This window comes from Miniopterus schreibersii (assembly GCF_964146895.1).
Source record: "Miniopterus schreibersii genome assembly, chromosome: 2".
Taxonomy (NCBI): Eukaryota; Metazoa; Chordata; class Mammalia; order Chiroptera; family Miniopteridae; genus Miniopterus; species Miniopterus schreibersii.
This window is the reverse complement of record NC_138102.1, coordinates 131,866,922-131,886,642: the sequence shown is the minus strand read 5'-3', so window position 1 is coordinate 131,886,642 and position 19,721 is coordinate 131,866,922. Positions and strand designations below refer to the sequence as shown.

Here is a 19,721-nt window from a genome sequence, read left to right as displayed (position 1 = left end):
GTAACGCTAATGTGGAAAAAGTTTTATGCGTCAAGTTGCTATTCGCAGTGTTATTTATACCAGTGAAAAAGTATCCAAAGACATCATCTAAATAAGCGAATGTTTAAATAAACTACAGAATATGGTGCAGCCGTTAAGAAATTATTTATAGGGTATGTAATAACATGGAAAACTGCTCCACTGTCTTTGAGAAAACAACAACAAAAAAAGGACACAGATTCTTACTTCAATGGAAAAACAGTAGAAGGAAAAACACCAAAATATTAAAATTTTCTTACATGAGTTAACTATACAGTCTGCTTTCTCTTTTTCTGTATTTTTCAAAAAGTTTTAGAGGGTATACTAGTTTACGATGGAAAAAAGTAATGAACTTAAAATACAACTCTGTAAGGATTCATAAAAAAAAAATAGTTATACCCAGGAAATTAAGTATTGCAAACTCTAATGAAGTCCAGTTCATGTTCCTGAGTGAGTAATGGGTTTCGCAAGTTATAATTACTACAAAGACAGCTCAAAATGTGAACAACTTCAGTTTGCAACAGAGAGACCAAACCTCAGAGTTGACTCCTCAGTTCTCATAAAGAGCCATGCCAGGAATAACTGCTGTAAGTATCTACAAAGGAGCTACTATTTGGAGGCGGTCTTAAAGGGTAAACAGTAGTCACACAGCTGTCCTGCTTCCCTGCCTCAGAGTATAACTCCTAAAGTCAGTTTATCAGTCAAATGGAATGGACTGAAACCAAGCTAATAGCAAAACCAAGTAAAAGTTGCCTAAAATAGATTTTAGTAGCTTTTGTTAGCATTATTTGGGCAAAGAGGATTTTGAAAAGTGAATTCTGCCCCAAGTTTGTTTTATTTTTTGGTTACAATTAACCCCATTATCCAAGTTGTTTTTCTTCCTGTGATTTGAATCCAAACACAAAACCAAGGACAATGTGGAAATGATAGTGACTAATAATAAATCACAGACCTTTTAGAATCAAAAGGAACCCCCTTATTTTACAGATGAGAAAGAGAATGAAATGCTTGTCTGAGCTCCCAGATAGATGGTGTGGGAGCCGGGCCGGAAGCCAGGTCTCCTCAGGCCAGCTCAGTGTGACACGGAGTTCAGAGAGCGGGACGCCGTCGCTTACACGGAATTTGGGCATCCTGCCAGCGTCGTCCCCAGCCTGGGGTCTGGCAGACTCCGTTTCTTTGGCCTCATGGCTCCCACTTAGCACTAACAGCTCATTAATACAAAGGGAAGAAAAGACCCTACTTTTTCGGTGTCTATTATGTGTCAAGTACTTTGTACACATTATGAGACTGCATTCTGCTGCTGCTGTAAACAGCAAATTAATTATTTCCTTTTAGTACTTGAAGAAACCAAGGCCCCCAAGAGTTTAAGTTGATCAAGATTTGGTCCCTTGCTGCCATTTTCCCCTTTGACAGTAACTTCTCCCACTGTTAGGCAGCTAAGACAGAAAACATGATATATTAGAGTTCTCCAGAGAAAGGGAACCAATAGGACAGATGATGATGATAGATAGATGATAGATTAGATAGATAGATAGATAACAGATAATAGATAGATGATATAGATAGATAGATAGATAGATAGATAGATAGATAGATAGATAGATAGATAATAGGTAGATAGATGATAGATTAGATAGACAGACAGACAGACAGACAGATAGATAGATGATAGATGATGATAGATAGATGATAGATGATAGATAGATAGATAGATAGATAGATAGATAGATAGATAGATAGATAATAGACAGAAAGTAGATTTATTATAAGGAATTGCTTCATGTGATTACGGAACCTGACAGGTCCCAAGATCTGAAGTTGGCAAGCTAGAGACTGAGCGCCAGTAGCTCAGAGTCCGAAGGCCTGGGAACGAGGAGAGCCAATGGTGTAAGTTCCAGTCTGAGAGCAGACAGGATCGAGGCCCAAGAAGAGCCAGTGTTCCAGTCTGTAGGCGGTCAGACAGGAGCTCTCTCTTATCCCTGGGAGGGTCTGCCTTTTTGTTCTATTCAGGCCTTCAACTGATTGGATGAGGCCCATCCAAGTCAAATGTTAATCCCTTCCAAATGCCTTCTCAGATGCATCAAGAATAATGTTTGACCAAATGTCTGGACGAACAAAATTACCCATCACACATCGTGTTCTCCAGTATGTTCAGGGCCTGGACTAGGGGGAGGCAAGCAAGGCACCCAAAGCACAAACTTACAGAGGCGCCTACTCCTTGGTTCACAAAAGCACCCTGAGTGCCTCACTTGTCTCACTCTAGTCCTGGCGCCATGTCCCACTCAAAAGGGCAGATTCAATCACCTCTCTTAACTTGAAGTGTTTTATACTGGGGCAGGGAGAAGTGGAACTTTCTACAGTCATGTAAATACCATTCTAGAAGAGTTCTGGGTATGCAGTTTCTCAAGGAATTGATGGCAAAAAATATCTGAAATACAGAATATGAAAACAGACTCAGGGCAATTATTTCTATGCTCACTATGGAATGGAAGGATAATCCACTTATATTTTCCATTGAAAGTTTCCTTATAATTTAAAAAGTATTGAATGGGCCCTTATGTATTTTTATTGAAAGTCAAAAGTAAAATCACAAACACACAAATCTTTTGTGTATTACAGGAAAAAATGCACAGCTATTAAAGATTGGGTTTGAATTATTTTACTTTTAGCAAAGAGGCATTCAATGCAAATTATACAGTCATTCCTCAGTTATCTACAGCTTCATTTATCCATGATTTTTCATAGTATTTTGAGGACTAATGAACCTTATGAGGTAATATAATTGAAAGCATGTTTTAAACTATTACATGCAATACAGAAGGGTGTCACTGCTATTAGCAGAATATAGGACAACTCTTACTTCAGTTCAAGAGAGCTGTACCAATTTATACTCTCTCCTTCAGTTCACGAGTAAATGTCCCCTCAGGTCCTGGGTAACATAGGACATGCAATGATAACTGCAAACTCAAGTCTGCAGATATCCAAGAAATCAGGTATGTTTAATGATCCAACTTTGGGAACCAAAGACATTCAGCCCGTCTGGAGTCGCATGGATTTTGTATTCTATCTGGCTTCTGAACTGTATCTTGACTTAGATGATTTGATGTTTACCTTGTAAGGTGGGACTCTTTAATGAAACTGTTCTTTAAAATTGATTTGGATAGACAGATTGGCTACTCTTGTATATCATATATGCCTACTTTGCCATAGGACTGCCAGGGTTCACACCCAGGCTCTGCAGGTGACTAAGGTATGATTTGGGCAAGTTACTTAATTTCTCTGCATCTCAGCCTTCTGACATGTTTTAGTGGAGATAAACACAGTACCTTGAGCTCATAGATTTCCAAATATTAAATGAGATGATCTCTGTAAATTACTAAGAACTGCTGGCACACAGTAAATGTCCAATAAATGTCAGTTCTTATTAGGTTAAATCACATGAAATTCAACCATTTTTACCTACTAAAAATGACAATTTCAAGTGAGTCAGCCTAATATTTACTAAAGCCATGCTATTTTAACCTCATCGAACAGTGTGAGCTCATATCAATCAGGGTCCTTACCTAATCATGCTCCACGGCACGCAGTATGCATGAAATAAAATGTCTCTACAATATAGGTACAGGTCCAGGAAAATCCCGATTTCAAAGAGTTCAAGTTGCAGTTGCATCACAGATTCTGGGGTCAGACCACCTAAGTTTAAATCCTGGCTCCACTACCCATTAGTTGTATGACCTTAGGCAAGTTGCTTCACCTCTTTGTGACAGTTGCCATTTTTGTAAAATGAGAATATTAGCAGTGCTTATCTCAAAGGGTTGCTGTGAGGATTAAACTAGATAGTGATGAAAAGTGATTAACACGATGACTGGCAAGTAGAATATACTTAATAAGTGTTAGCTGGTCTCCTCTTTTTATCTCTACCTCTGTTTTCTTCTCCTTCGTCTTTACCACTCGAGATTTATAGACCAGCCACTGATCTCACAATTCCAGAAGTAAGAAAGTTCATCTCTAATTTAGCAATGAACTCTTTTCTTATCAGAGCATAAGGCGTAAAGTACCAGTGCATTTCACCTCTGATAATTTTATACTTTAATAAGTATTTAGGAGTCAAGTTTGAAGAAATACAAAACTGCTTCTGTGAAGGAGCTGAAGAAATTGGGGGTGTTGGCACAGAGAAAAGACAGTGTGAAGGGGATGTGAGTTGTCCTCAAATGCCTGTGGGTTGGCTGCCAGTCAGAGAGGCCCCGGAGCTCAGCAAGAGCCCCAAGGCCAGGAATTAGAGATGTGAGAAGGCATTCCAGTGGAGCCCCAACTGGGATGTGGGGTTCAGCGGTGTCCCGGGTGGTCTGCGGCACCCGTTGGCATTCATGGCGTTCAGGGGATCTGCTGATAGGACATCTGTTTATGCAGTTGCCTGGGGAGCAAGGGGACTGGAGGTAGAGATGCGCATTTGTACTGAGAGATTCTAAGGCCTGGCCCTAAGGACAAGGCTTATCTTCTATGGGGACATGGGCCGCAGGAAGTTAATGTTGGTGGCTTCAGTTGGGTTCAGGGTCGTAAGCCATGCGGCTTTAGGTATCAAGTGACAAAGTTCAATTGCCAAACTGAGGAAAGGGCCACACTCCTCACTTCTGCACCGAACACCAAGCTGCTCTGAGGCCTAAGGCCTGTGGAGAACACAGGCAGCTTGGCCCCTGGAGTCTTTACAGCTTAGGCGGCTGGAGATGCCGCACCTGGACCTCGGAAGCAGCCTCTTGCCAGGGCCCCACTGCAGGGCCGAGGTGAAGACATCTCCCTCCAGGATGGCGTGTGTAGGACCGCTCTAAGAACTCACAGAAATAGCTGGCCTTTGCTGGAGGAGCAGCAGGAGTGAATGAACCGAGGCCCTACATCAGCAATGGAGGTGACCAGTCAGCCAACTGTAGGGTATAAGTACAAGGTAGGACTCTCCAAGTGTGAGTCCATACACTGGTAGTCTTGTGATATTCCAGTTACATGGGGAAGGCAGGCTCTGACCCATGACAGAGAACAACTTTCTATGGTTAACACAAACAAGGTTATGAAATAAATTCTGTTTTAGTAAGTTCCCTGCCACTGAGCATGTTCATCTAGAGGTTGAGAGACCATAACTCATGTATGCTTTAGAGAAAGGTTGGATTGGATGAGGCAGATGAACTCTGGCATCTCTTCCAACTCTGCTATTCTATCTAAAAATACAGCCAGAGGAGGCAAAGAAAAAATTGGATGAACATGTGGCGATAACTCAAAGCTTGACTCCTGCATGAAATCAAGTGATTGTTTAATAGGAAGAAACAGGTGATTGGTGTATAGTGAAATCATTCACATTTTTAGTTATTTAGGGCAAGCTCTCAAACATATGATGCATCGTAATGCTTTCAGTGGCACTGAATTGAGAAAGTTTATTTTCTGACTTACTGGATATATTAATGGTCTATTGAAATGAGTTACATAAAGATCACAGTACCCCACAAATGGGTCTCTTAGAGAACACCCCCCACAGCCTTAAAAAATGTTGAGTTGGAAAATTTCACAAAGAAATAACTTTTAGGTTGCCACCTGCTGGCTACTGCTATAAGCGACAGAAATACACATATAATCTCGCATCCTAATCAAGTTCCAAATGGAAATAGGAATGTTGACTGAACTTCCAAATGACAGGAAATAAATCGCTTCACTAAGTACTCAAAAGCCAAATAACAGAGTAATTTTGCAAGTCTACTGGGGACCCATCTGGTTATTGCCTTAGGTAGATGTCCTGCTTGGTCTTGTTTTCAGATGGGAAGCCTCCCAGTGGTGCATCCATGACTAATACTAAAATAGCCCCTGGAAACGGGGTACCCTAACAAGCCATACAATGTAGGTTTATTCAAGCCTGTCTTCAGCTCCCATAGATTGTTTCCTCAAGAGTAGCTCTAGACGTTTAATTTGGGAGAGCTGACTTGCTCTGTCACCTAGTGGTATAGTGTCACTCATCATATTCACTTCTAAAAAATGCAACTGAAAGGCAGAATACATTAGGCCAAACTATCTCAAGTACATAAAAGCCCTGAAGTTAAGGAAAGAAGTTGTTCCAAATGTGCATGTCTTAGGTGTACATTGCTCAGTCTAAGCCCTGAATACCACCAGGAACTCTGCAGATAATTCACTCCTCTCCCAACAGTTAATGCTCCCTCCTCACAGCACCTTGTTCATAGTGCAATGATAACACATTTAAAAATGCATTATTGTAATCTCCTGCAGGGCAAGCGTCATGCACAATTTATACTTGTTTTTCAGCAGTCAGCACAAGCTTTGGCATAAGGTGGGCCCCCAATAAATATTTATTGAGTTGAGGTCAAAAGAAGGAAGAGAGGAAGGAAGAGAAGGATCCAAAGTCTCCAAAGTCAGCACTTCTATTTTACACCTCGTGTCTTAGCTCTAGACTCATTTTCGAATGCATACGAGACTTTGCCATCTGAAGGCTGAGCAGAAATTCATGTTCCGCAATTTCCGAATGGACCCCACTATCTTTAAACCTCAAACTGTTAATCAGTTTCCTGTAATGAATTTCTCAGTTAAGATACTACTATCTGCCCAGCCATCTCCGAGTCATCCTGTTCTCTCATTTCCATAACACCCACATTCACTAAGTCCTGTCAGCTACACTGACAGACAGACAGCTCTAGTCTGTTCCTTCCTCTCCCCACCGCTTGCCTTAGCTCACACCCTTGTCATCTCTTGTGGTGTTTTAAATAACTTCCTACTTGGCTCCTAATCGTCAGCCAGGCACCTCACCCTTACCCTCCATCTGCCACCAAAGTTAGCTTTCACACAGATAGGATTTTATTATCTACTTTTCAACTTTCAGTGGCTCCCCATTTTCTAAAAGACAAGCCAACTATGGCATACAGAAGTCATCATAATCTTCCCAAACTTTTGACTTAAAAACAAATCGCAATTTAAAAAAAAAAAAAAATCTTTATTGATTTCAGAGAGAGGAGAGGAGAGGGAGATAGAAACATCAACGATGAGTCATTGATCAGCTGCCTTCTGCACGCCCCCGACTGGGGAGCAAGCCCGCAACCCGGGCATGTGCCCTGCCTGGGAATCGAACCCTGATCGCCTGGATCCTAGGTCGACGCTCAACCGCTGAGCCACACTTTTTTAGATCTATATTATTCAGGTCTGTTCCACAAACCCCAGCCATTCTGAACTATCATTTTCCAACTACACCGGTGATTCTGAATCTTGTGTACCTCCCTGGGGATCATCAGTATACCTCGAATGCCCATTTCATCCCCACCTGCCTTGGTCACTCTCTGCCTACGGATCATCTTTTGTGACCCAGTTTAGATGTTACCTCTTCTGCTATATTTTCTCCAGAATATACATAATTGTAAATTTACCCGATCAATGGCAAATCCTCTCACTTTATGCTCCCATAGGATTTTTCTTAAGGTATTTAATGGGGGCCACAGCTGGGCCCTATGAAGGCTCTGTGCATATTAGGTAGACGTGTTCCTTCTCACCTCTGAAGCTCTGTGTCCAGCTATAAGACTTGACAAATGAAGTGTGGGCTGGATTTCAACTTGGTCGGGTCGAACTAGCTGCTTTGTTCAGCTTCTCTTATGCAACGAAAAGCCTTGTCCAACTGCACATGTCGGCCCTGAGAACTTATCACAATTATTATGATTGCCTTACTGACACCACAGTCTGCACCACCAGCTGGCGAACTCCCAGAAGGCAGGTCGGTCAATTATAATGTGTATTCTCAGAACCCAGGGCACAGTAAGCATTGATAAATGTCTTTGAATTGTTACTGTTTTGAAATGAGAAGACATTTAAAAAGTTGTCAAAGAAAGATCTCCGAAGTGTATAATAAATATGTACTTAAGTGCTCTTAGCTATAGGGTCTTGGGTGAGTAATCTGACTTCCTTATGTTCTAGTCTGCTCATCTATGAATTAGGGTAAGGACAGTGCCTACCTCAGGGCTGTTGTGAGGAGCTGATGAGATCATATCTGTAAGTGCTTAGAACAGTGTCTGGCCCAGAATAGGCATTATGTAAGTATTGATTACTACTATTAACATAGGATAAATAAGGAGTATCCTGAGATGAGTCTTTTTAAATATTTGACAAAACAATCTTGGAGGAAGAATCTTTCTGTCTTGATTTTTAAAAACATAGAAACAGATATTCCAGTTTGTATAAAGATATTACCATAAGTGTTAAATGACTGAAGATGTTTTACTTAAGAAATAGAATCATGCCCGGCCGGCGTGGCTCGGCGGTTGAGCATCGACCTGGGATCCAGGCGATCGGGGTTCGATTCCCGGTCAGGGCACATGCCCGGGTTTGTGGGCTGCAGCCAATCAATGACTCTCATCATTGGTGTTTCTGTCTCTCTCTCTCCATCTCCTTTCCTCTCTCTGAAATCAATAAAGATATATTTAAAAAAAAAAAAAAGAAATAGAATCATGCCCTAGCTGGTTTGGCCCAGTGGTTAGAGCATCGGCCTGTGGACTGAAGGGTCCTGGGTTTGATTCCAGCCAAGGGCACATACCTCAGTTGCAGGCTCGATCCCTGGTCCCCAGAGGGAGGCAACCAATCGATGTGTCTCTCATACTGATGTTCCTCCCTTTCCCTCCCTCCCTCTCTCTCTGAAAAGCAAAGGAAAAAATATCCTCGGGTGAGGATTTTTAAAAAAAGAAGAAATAGAATCATAATATTTAGAATTTGGAAGGAGTTTGGAGGTAATCCACACTGCTTTTCTTATAGATAAAAGAACTGAGTCGCGCGACCTCCCATGGTTTCTATCTGGTGTTCCTCCATCTGGCCTTACCAAATGTCCAGCTTCATCGTCTCTGCCCAGGCCCCAGTATTCTTCCTTCCACACATCAAGGCCCAGTCTCGGGCACCATTAGCCTCTCCCGGAACGCACTCTCACAACTCCCTCGCCTTTGTCTGTGATAACCTTCCTCCCGCCTCACTCCCGCCTCAGCTGATTAAACAGCTTCAAGAGCATCCTTCAAGTCCTAGTTCTATTATTACATCTTCTCCGGTGAAGCCTTCCCCCTACTTCCTCAGCCAAAATGAGCTGTTTTCTCCTCCGTGTTCCCAGAGATCGCTCTGTGTTCACACCCCTATTTAGCACTTATCAGAGAAAGGACTAGGTTTGAATCCCAACTCCTAGGTTGGAATCCCAGCTCTGAGTCCTGCCTGTGCTTCCACTGCTCCTCTGTGTCTCCACTGCTTTATCTATCAAATGGGAATAATAATGGGACCTACTTCAAGTATTCATTCAAAAAATAGTTACTGACTGCTTGTTGTGTGTGAGGAGTTGTTCCAGGAGCTGGAGTTATATGGTTAACAGGGCAAAGTCCTTGCTCTCATGAGCTTACATTGAATGGGAGAGTCAAACAATTAAAATAAAATATAATCAAGTATTATTATACTAAGTGCCATAAAAGATAGACAGTAGAGAAGGAAACTGAGAAGTGTTTATAGAGGGAAGTCAGGGAAAGTCTCTTAAAGGATCAAAATCCCCCATTTGATCAGTCATGGGGGAAACATGGGAGCAAGCCACACAGAAATAAGGCAGGAGTACATTTAAGTGGAGGAAGCTTCATGTGCAAAGGCCCTGAGGCAGGAAGGATGGGCTTGGGGGATAGGAGAGAAAGGCTAACAGAGCTACTGCCAAGTTAGTAAAGCAGAGTGTGGAAGCAATGAGGGGTTCCTTCTTCCCAGCATCAAGACTTTCAGATTGTTATCTCCTAAATATTTCCCCGATCCATTTTCCCCTTCCCTTCTCCCCTGATTTTGTATCTCATATCCCTGATTTCTCCCCTTATAGTCAACTCCCCTTGAAGCTCTTTGCCATCCTGCTGACAAGATGATCTAAATATGTAACTCTGACCCTATTGCTCTCTGCTTTATACTTTTCCATGGATTGACTTAATATTGCTTATAGAGTAAGTCCCAAGTGCTTTCATGCTGGACAAAGTCCTTTAGGACCTAGCCCCTGCCTATGTCTCCACTTCCCACCTTGCATGTACACTCCAGTCACACCAAAGGACTAGTTCCCCAAATAATGTATTTCTGGACTCTATGCCTTGCCTCAAGGTATTTCAGTTCCCTGAAATTCATTCCCTCTCCCAGGTTTTTGCTTGGCTAACTCAAATCAGTCTCAGCTCGGAGTTACTCCTCTGGGCGCTCATTATAACCTGGAAATGTCTCAGAACTTCCACAATACCACTTAATAGGAATCATTAAGGTGATCTGTTTATATATATCCTCCTCTCCAGTTAGCTTCTAATTTTCTCAAGGGCAGGGAATTGCTTCTCAGGCACGGTTTTCCCCCAGGGCATGATCTGAGTTCTGGCCCAGAGCAGCTAAGCAAGGGCTGGGTTTAGCTCCTCTCCAATGCTGCCAGCTAAGAACTGACTTCCTAGTCCATCCCCTCTCCCAGGCCCACAACACACAGCTGCCCTGTGATGCTCTGTTCAGGTAAATGGGTTTCAAAAGATGCCTGAAAATTTCCAAGAGTCTTTAATCATATTCGTCCATAATATTGGGAAAAAAAGACAAAATGCACAGCTCAGAATGCTGACATCTATATATCTATCTGATATATATCTAAGAAAAACAAGGAAGAACAGAAATTGTTCTAGACTTTTGAATTTTAATAAGTTTTCAAAGAAAATAGAATACTTGAAGAAGCATGCTTATTTTAAATAAATCCATTTCTAGTGTTCAACCTCTCATTATTTAAACTAAAGGATCCCCAACCAAATGTAATCCCGATACCTTTATTATACTTCTCATGATACTTTAAAGACTAGTATAAGAGTTGAAAATAGATGCTAAGTCAATTCTTTTTCAAAATAACATTATTTTCCTTATTTAAGCTTTGTTATACATTAAGTTCAAAGTTCTAGGTTCTATTAGAAAATTAAATTGCTTTTTTAAAAGTCCTATGCACTAAAAAAAAAAAAAGCAATTTTTTATAGGTTTTTTTGTTTTTGTTTTATAGTTCCATGTCCTGGTCACTGAAAAAATTAGTCTGGAGCTAATCTAATCATCACAAACTCTTCCAAAAGTTTAGTTAAAAAGAAGAGCTAGCCCGGCCGGGCATGGCTCAGTGGTTGAACATGTGACCAAATTATGACCCAGGAGACTGAGGTTCGATTCCCAGTCAGGACACATGCCTGGATTTCGGGCTCGATCCCCAGTGGGGAGCATGCAGGAGGCAGCCGATCAATGACTCTCTCATCATTGATGTTTCTCTCTCTCTCCCCCTCCCTCTCTCTGAAATCAATAAAGATACATTTTTTTAAAAAAAATTAAAAAAAGAAGAGCTAAATAATGGTTGTGGAAAAGCCATTGTCCCCCCAACACATAAACCAAAGACTGACTCAATACATCCTTGGGACAAAGTGGCAAAATGCTGAGACTATTCTGTTCACAGCTGAGAAGAGAGAAGCCTCCCTGAATTGTTTCCATCTTCTTGTCCTCCCCCAGAATCTTTCTCCATCATCTGACCTTGAAGTCCCCTTCACTGAATTTCCTTTCCCTCTCAGACGGGATGGGAGGGCCCTCACGATGACCTAGAACATGCCTTCCCTTTAAGGAGGCCTCCAAGCGCTGGAACAATCTGAGCTCTCCACGTGAAGGCGTTTGCCTCCTTGCTGGTGTGATGAAGGCCCCCTGCCTTCAGGAATTACTCAGACAAGGCCGAGCAGCGAGCAGGGAAGAGCTCCTGGCTCCCTCCCTCCTCCAGGCAGGGAAAAGAGTGGCCCTCTTTGTGCTCTCAGCCAGTCCTCTACTGTCCAACCTCACTTCACCCAGTGTGATGAGTATTTGTTTCCCAGACTCTGCGCTCCCTGAGGGGAAGGGCCATGTTTACCCCTCTCTGTACAATCTGTGACTGACTCAGTGTCTGTGTTTGTTGACTGAGTGCTTGCTACAGACAGAAACTGCTGCATGGGGAAAAAACTCCCCATCCACTAAGGGAATGCGACCAAATGACTCCCATGTTGGCCAGTGGGGCAAGTTGGTTTCATTACGGCAGCCAAAGAAGCCCTGACCTGACAGAGCTCCGGCTACAGGATGAAGCATTTTCTCTGAACCCTTGATCGATTCCCAGTCTCTTCCCTTCACAACACCCCTCCTAGTCATCAGGGGCATTCAGGTTAAATGAATTTACTCCAAAACGAAATGCTTTATTGAATATCATACCTTTCGCTTCACCATGACCACTTAAAAGATTTTTATTTGTGCAGGCATTTTAAAGTCGGGAATAAACACGGAGGATAGCGGTGAAGGATCTGTTTATGTGCCTTTACACCACTGTGTAAGGAAGACACCGCGGAGTTTACATTTATGCCATGTAAGTCGCTATAGAACCAGATGTTGCTTACAAGGTACCTTGTAACTCATCTCCTCTAAGCAATAAAGCCCCCCCTTTTTTTTTCTGGCAAAAGTTTGAGAAACTTACTGCTGTTTTCTATCAGCAGATACAACAGATGGCTGGCACATGCCTGCTTTGCTAAATGAAATGGGCTCTCTGCAGAATTACTCTTTGATCCCTAGTGGCATGTCCACAACACCACAATGCAAAACACCACCGCAGAGCAGAATCTAAACATTAAAGGTTTAAAGCTGCGCTTTTGATATGAGTACCTTCTTTAAAAAAAAAAAAAAAATCATGCCCACAGTATGTAAACATATTCACATTCCCACTTTGAAACCATGGAACAGAGGTCAAAAAACAAGGCATTTCCTCCATTTGGTGATATAAAACCACCGGGAAGGTATGAGGCAGACCCCAGGAGTGCGGAGGTATGCAGCCACTTGGGCTGTAACTACCAAAACAATCATAACTCCATTAGGAAAAAATGTGGACAGTATACATTAAGGGATTTAAATAATGCTACTAATAATAAGTGTTACCATAGCTTCAGAGTTGAAAGGAAGTGTTTAAGGGTATTTGGCAGCTCCTTTGAAGAGGGAGAAGAGGTACTTGAATTTAAATTCACTATTGTTTTTCTTTGATTTTTGTCATGGGGAGAAAGGAAGGGAAAAAAGTATTTTAATACAGGTCTCCTTAACCCAACCAGTCTAATGGGAAATTTGAGACTGCAAACTGCAGCCAGTTTAACGGGACCAGTGTTACATCATATCAAACCCTACATTGCAAAAACAAGCTATCTGGAGCTGTACAGGCATTTTAATGACAGAATTGGATTATCTAGTTGATGTTACAGAAACAATGGAGGGATTCTTTTTTTTTTTTTTTGTAACTCAGCAAAAAATGTGAGTCACCTGTCAGGAAAATAGCCTGTTTCTGACTTCTTCTTTCCCCAATGGAATTTTCCTCATTTTAAAGCTGAATGTGGGTGCTACTGACAGGAATTATTCACAAAGACACCGCTATCCAGGCAAAGTTCTCAAGCTTTCTTTAGACTTGGTTTCTTCTTATTGTTATTATTTTTGGCAGTATTCAATAATTCAAGAAGTTTTGTTTTTAATTGACAGGGAGCTAGCTAGGGTTATGAACACATTTATAATTAACCTTACATGTTGGAAAATATCTCACTGATACACTGTATCTTCAGCATATCTGATATTTCCCATTTTCGATGGTTATACATAAAACAAAGTAGCACATTTCTGCAGATCAATCCAATAAAATCAATTCTACAATATACACATGACCACCCACCTCCCAGGAGAACAGACAAAATTCTGCTCTTCCTCTCCTGTACCCACAGCAATACTTTTAATTTTTGTTTTAAACATTTTGAAATTGAGTAAAATGAAGCTATATCACTGACTTCTGGTGGTTATAAGAACTGTGGCTCCTATAAGACCCCAGAGCTTATTCTAAGATCTGGATCTGTTGGCACAAGTGATTAGAACTTGGTAGTAATCCAGGTGGTAGGTTTGAAGTTAATATTGGCCCATTACCTTCACCCAGAGAATTTCTATTCCATAGACACCAATTTCACCCCAGCCCATTTGGTCACAAGGAGGTTGGAAAACTAGTATAGATGGCTCAGCATAAATCCATTACCACTGCTAAAAAAGCCAGCATAAAAAGAGATGTCCTGTTAACTAGGTTCTAGATTCATAGTAACTTAGCATTGTAATGTAGGTCATAGAATATATTAGAGTTATTAAGATCAAGTCTATATGATCTTTACAAATGTTATAAGATTTTATTAAACACACATTTGTTGTATAATCTATATAGATGAAAAATTTTGGCCTTATACAAAATTGGTTCATATGGAAATCTGTAACGGTGTCCTAATATGAGAATTCAGATTTGTCCAACAAAACTTCTCATTAAAATTTTATTTGAAAGCCATTAGGTTTAGGAAGGGTTATTTTCCAAATAAAATGTTTAATTAGTGAGTAGTTTAGAAAACTGAAATGGTTGCTCATGGCCTCTATCTGTCTCAAATTCAGGGGAATATTAGAATAAGGAATGCTTCATTGAAAAATATCAACTATTAAAAGTTATATACAGTAATAAAGAGTATTTTTCCTTAATTACTAAAAATCCTTTAAGACTAAGCCTCTTTAGTAGAAATTCTTCTCATCTAAAAGCCTTGAGAAGAAGCATGACAGAAAATGAGTATTTTATTATTTATTTATTTAACCCTCGCCCGAGGATATTTTTTCCATTGCTTTTCAGAGAGAGTGGAAGGGAGAGAGAGAGAGAGAGAGATTGGTTGGTTGCCTCCTGCATGAGCCCTGACCAGGGCCAGGGATCAGGCCTGCAACTGAGGTAAGTGCTCTTGGCTAGAATCGAACCCAGGACCCTTCAGTCTGCAGGCCGATGCTCTAACCACTGAGCCAAAACAGCTAGGGCAAAAATGAGCATTTTAAATGGATAATAAAGTAGAGACAGGGTTTTCCATGGAAAATGAGGATTTCAGGAAGGGGAAGAGGTCAAGTAATTTGATTTCAGGCAGGAAAGCCTTCCAAAGCAGATTATTTGGGATCTCAAAAGATACTGGTGATGATCTGATATGCATTAGGGAATTCTTTGGGATCGATAGTTATGATCAGCCATGAAAATCATTTGTTTTACCATTTTGTTGAGTGACATGTAGTGATAATAGATAATAAACATATATAAACTATAGTACAGACATCATACAATTTTAAACGTACACCTTTTGACACACATGTAACATAAAATAATTTTTTAAATTATAAATCAATGCACATTCGTTGTGGAAAAAACAAAATGTAATATACAAGGATGTAAACAATGTTTACACCTTGGAGGATCAGACATTTATCAAATGTTTTTTCCTACGTCTGCCTACATATTTTGTAATGCAAACAAAATATGCTGTTACGGACTACTGACAATTTGTCATGAACATCTTTCCATGGCATTGAGTAGGTGTCTAGAATATTCTCATGAATGCTTCATTGTATTCTCCTGACACTATCACTGGACCTCTAGGTTCCATCCATTTTTTTACTTTTATAAAAAGCATGGTGAGGAAAAGTCTTGCACTTAAATTTTTACTCAGATCTATGATTATTATTTCCTTAGGATAAACCTCTGGAAGTAAAATTTCCCAGTCTAGGGACCTAGATCAAAACTTCTGCCATCAGATTTGAATTGTCCTGCGAAAGAGCCAACATGCATCAGCCACATAAGAGTATGTATAATTCTCTACATACTAAAAACACTTTTTAAAAACCACCTTGACCAACCTGATGTAGAGAAATGAATATTACTGTAATTTTTATTTGTTTTTATTTGAAGTAGAACATGAAAGTTATTTTAAATGGTCCTAAGAACACCTTGGGTTATTGGAATGATCATTTATGGAAAGTAGATAACACCTATTATTGCCTCTATGAGGTCTTCAAGCCTAAAGTTATTTTAACTTTCTTCACATGTTACCAAAACACTTAAATGTTAAGTTTAAATTTTCATTAATCAGCTATGTGTTTTGCTTGTGTTGAAATCCCTAAATGTTTGATATTATTGGGATGAAATAACTAGGTCATGGAAAACTTTTCATTTTCCATGTAGATGTTTTGATGTGGTTTGGCTTTAGCCAGAGATGCCTTTCAAGATATTTAATTGGTATGGAAGTCATTATTTTTCCCACCTTCATAATTTCCATGCATTTCAAAAATGATGGTGCTGGAATCATATAACTTTATTGAGTAAAATGGGTCAAATTTAAATAATATTTTTAAGCATCTTGCTGTTTGGCATTGTAAAGATCCTATCCCCTCACTACCCTCCTCCCTAAGAACAACAGACACCACATTTCACAGGTGTCTGTGGTAACCTCTCCAGAGCAGACTGAGCACAGAGCCAGATAAGTTAACCGAGGTGCTAACCCTGTCCGGCATGATGAGGTAATCCACATGGGTAATCACACCCAAACAGGAGGAAAAAGATGCTTGGAGCTTCATCTCCATGCCAGTTCTACCATCTTCTCTAATCCCCTACAAGAACTATTCCTGAGGCTGTTTGATATGCAATCTATTTTGTACTCAACAACATGCCAATGTCTGCAAACACACACTATGCTATAAAGCAACAAGGGAGATAACATGAAATTTAAGCCATTGCTTCAAATTCCATTATTTGGAAGATAAACTCAGATGAAAAATAAATAAGTAAATAATTAATACATAAAAGCTATTGACATTTTCTGCTTCTCCTACAGTTACCAAACCCTTTCATCTAGGGAGAGATGCAAGTCAAGCTACTTTTTAATGGTTCTTATGAACCCATAAAAGTATAGGTAAGGAAAAAGTTCTTTTTAAAAACATGGAATTAACATTGATCCCATTTGACACTGGTCAAACCCAAGTAAACATATTCAGGTGAAACAAAAAGATAATTAAAAGGCCATTTATTAATTTATTACTGGTTTAACAATATTTCAAAATTAATTGTCCATAAAGCATCTATAAAGAGGGAATTGTAGGAAGAAAAGCAATAATCTCCCTATGAGCAGTAAGAGCCTCAGTGAACTTATCTGCAAAGTGGGGGTATCAGAATAGAAGGCCTTCTTGCTATGAATTCAGTGGATATGAAACATCTCTGTCAGGTGTTTTTGTTTTTGTTGTTGTTTTGGTTGCATCAATGGAAGTGTCAAAGGGTTTATATTTGATCTACTTTAGAAAAGAAAGATGAGAGAACAGATCTGAGAGACAAGAGACAGCTAAAATGGTCATGCCCAAACTATAACAGGTAATTAAAGGGAATCAATGTGGTTTCTCAATTCAAAATAGTTACTTTTTATAAAGATTTTTTTCTGGATCACACTTCATGAAATATATCCATTTAAGTTATTTGAGAATTTAAAAACCCTGAAAATGTGATTTTAATTAAAATTACAATGCTTTTCACAGTAGACACATTTTACCAACCAATGAGCAAAAGAATTTATTACTTACCATTTGTCATTTAGAGGTCATGTATGTTATACTGAAACTGTACAAAAGGTAACATATAAAAGATGCTAATGTGCTAGGAAATAAAAGGAATACTTCTTTATAAAAATATATTGCAGTTTTCTTTTTCCATATAAAAATTATTTAAATGGTAACTTGAAAAAGTCAATAGCCTGCAATATTTTACAAATGTTCTTATATGACACTTTTTGCGTCTGTGAACTTCTACCAGAAATCTATAGCATTCACATCATTCCAGTAAATAACATTCAACATACCAATTTTTTCAAATGTACAATGTCAAAAATACTTATAGGCTTTAAAATGGATTGTAAAGTATACACGTCATATGCTACGGGGGAAAAGGAGCCTTTTAAATATTATGTTAAATTATAATGTCAATAATCACAGAAAGAAGTGACGTTGGTATTTGAGGTCTTTCTGTCCCAGCAGCCTGAAGACACTGAATCTTACCAAAAATAGTGAGTTTTTTGGCACAATGCTTACCCTTTTCTTTTGGGAATCCTTAATTTATATGACATGTTTAAATAAATGGGAGTTAATTCTTTATTTGCTTTGGAGATCAGATGAGAAACCGTTCTTACCAGACTACACACTATATACAGTATTATTTTTACCTGCCATTAGTCAGTAGAAATATTAGAGGGTATTTTCTCTACCCTTTCTGGTTATCAGAACTTACCTGGCCTGCAGCTTGCCAGGTAAAATTCATGGAATGGATATTGACAGGAATCGCTGGCATTCTCTGTTGTGCTTTTCTGAAATCATGTGTGAAAGGGGCCATTTTCCCCTCTGAAACAATCAGGATATCTTCTTCAAATCCTGGTTTAAAAAATAAATAAATAAACAACACTATCAAACTAGGTGGACTTCAAAGAATCCAAATCAGCACTGCATGCAAGAGCACCACCAAAGAATGAGTAGGGGCCATTGCTCTTCACAAAGCACCTGCCTCGGTGCCCATTCATGCTCCCCTGCCTGTGGTAAGAAGGATGCCAACAGGCACATGCTTTCCGGGAGGAGGAGACGCGGAGTTAACCGGTGCCACCAAATGCTGGGTCCACCGAAAAGCGGAGGGTTGTAGGAACTCGCAACAGCCTCAGAACACCAGAACGGCTTAGGTTTCCCCGAGAGAGAAGTTTACATGCTTTCAGATGGAAAATAGCTCATTAGAGGGGGGGCAGCAATCTTCCTCGGAAATTAAGTTTGGAAAACATACTAAATGCATGCATGTCTCCTTTCATGGAAGAGCTGGAAAGAGTGCAGACCGGGCCGAGGGAGGCGCGGGGCTTGGGGCCTTACCTATGAGCACCCTCGCCTGGTGGGCGTCGATCCACAGGTACAGGCTCTCCTCCCGCGGCGGCCCGACCTCGGCGCGCAGCACCAGCAGGCACGGGAGGATGCTGCAGAGCCCGAGCGCGGCGGCGGGGAGGGCGCTCCTGCGGGCCATGCTGCTCCGCTCCGGACCCCTCGCTGGTGGCTCCCGCGCTGACCTCCTCCCGCCGCACCGACCCCAACCTGCGGCGGTCCAGCCGCGCTCAGCCCGAGCTGTTCCCGCTTAGACGGCTGGGCGCGGAGCCCCCGCTCGCTGCGAGCGCGCCCGGGAGAGCTGGAGGAGGCGGGAGGGAAAGAGCCGGCGCGCGGGCCAGAGGAGGGGGCGCAGGAGCGACAGGGGACAGCAGAGACGCGAGGCTGGCAGGGCAGCCGATGCCGGCAAGCACGCGCGGCGAGACCCACAGCCAGAGGGTTAAATACGGCGAGAGAGGAAGAGCGGGAAGGGCGGGCGCCAGCGGGGTGCGTGCGAGGAGTGGCGAGAGCCAGCCAGCAGCCACTGGGGGGCGCTGCGGGGCGCGCGGGGCGGGGCGGGGTGGGCGGGGCGCGCGGGGGCGGGGCGGGGCGGCGCGGTGCCCGCCGGGCTGCATGGACACGGCGGAGGGCCGAGCGCTAGCAGGCGCAAAGGGGGCGCGTGGTGGGGGCGGTTGTGGAAAAGGGTGTCCCGAGGGACCCCTGGGGACGACACTCGCCCGTGACTCCAGCGGGCGAGGCTTGGGTGGAGGGAAGTGAGGGGAGCTGAGATCCCGGGACTTGATTGAGCGCCGAAGATGATGATGATGGTGATGATGATGATGAAGAGTCCCGTTTCTACCCCGGTGCTAAATAAAGGCGCCTATTCTCCCACTCTCCCTTTCCGCCTGTCATTTCTCTCTGCAAACCCTATCCTCTCCGATGCGCGC

At 41.5% G+C, this 19,721-nt stretch overlaps 1 protein-coding gene across 2 annotated transcripts in view; it reads right to left on the bottom strand.

Moving 5' to 3' along the window:
• The window catches only part of WIF1 (WNT inhibitory factor 1), a 68,421-nt gene extending 49,104 nt beyond the window's left edge, over nucleotides 1–19,317 (bottom strand). Inside the window, exons 1-2 of one of the 2 annotated variants that reach the window (XM_081127194.1) lie at nucleotides 18,790–19,317; nucleotides 18,170–18,309 (exon numbers count right to left, since the gene is read on the bottom strand). In XM_081127194.1, coding sequence (XP_080983320.1) covers nucleotides 18,170–18,309; nucleotides 18,790–18,937 — 288 coding nt within the window. In that variant the 5' untranslated portion in view covers nucleotides 18,938–19,317. The remainder of the gene's footprint in view (nucleotides 1–18,169; nucleotides 18,310–18,789) is intronic. The other variant, XM_081127195.1, reaches the window with a different exon arrangement.
• Between the last annotated feature and the right edge of the window lie 404 nt (nucleotides 19,318–19,721).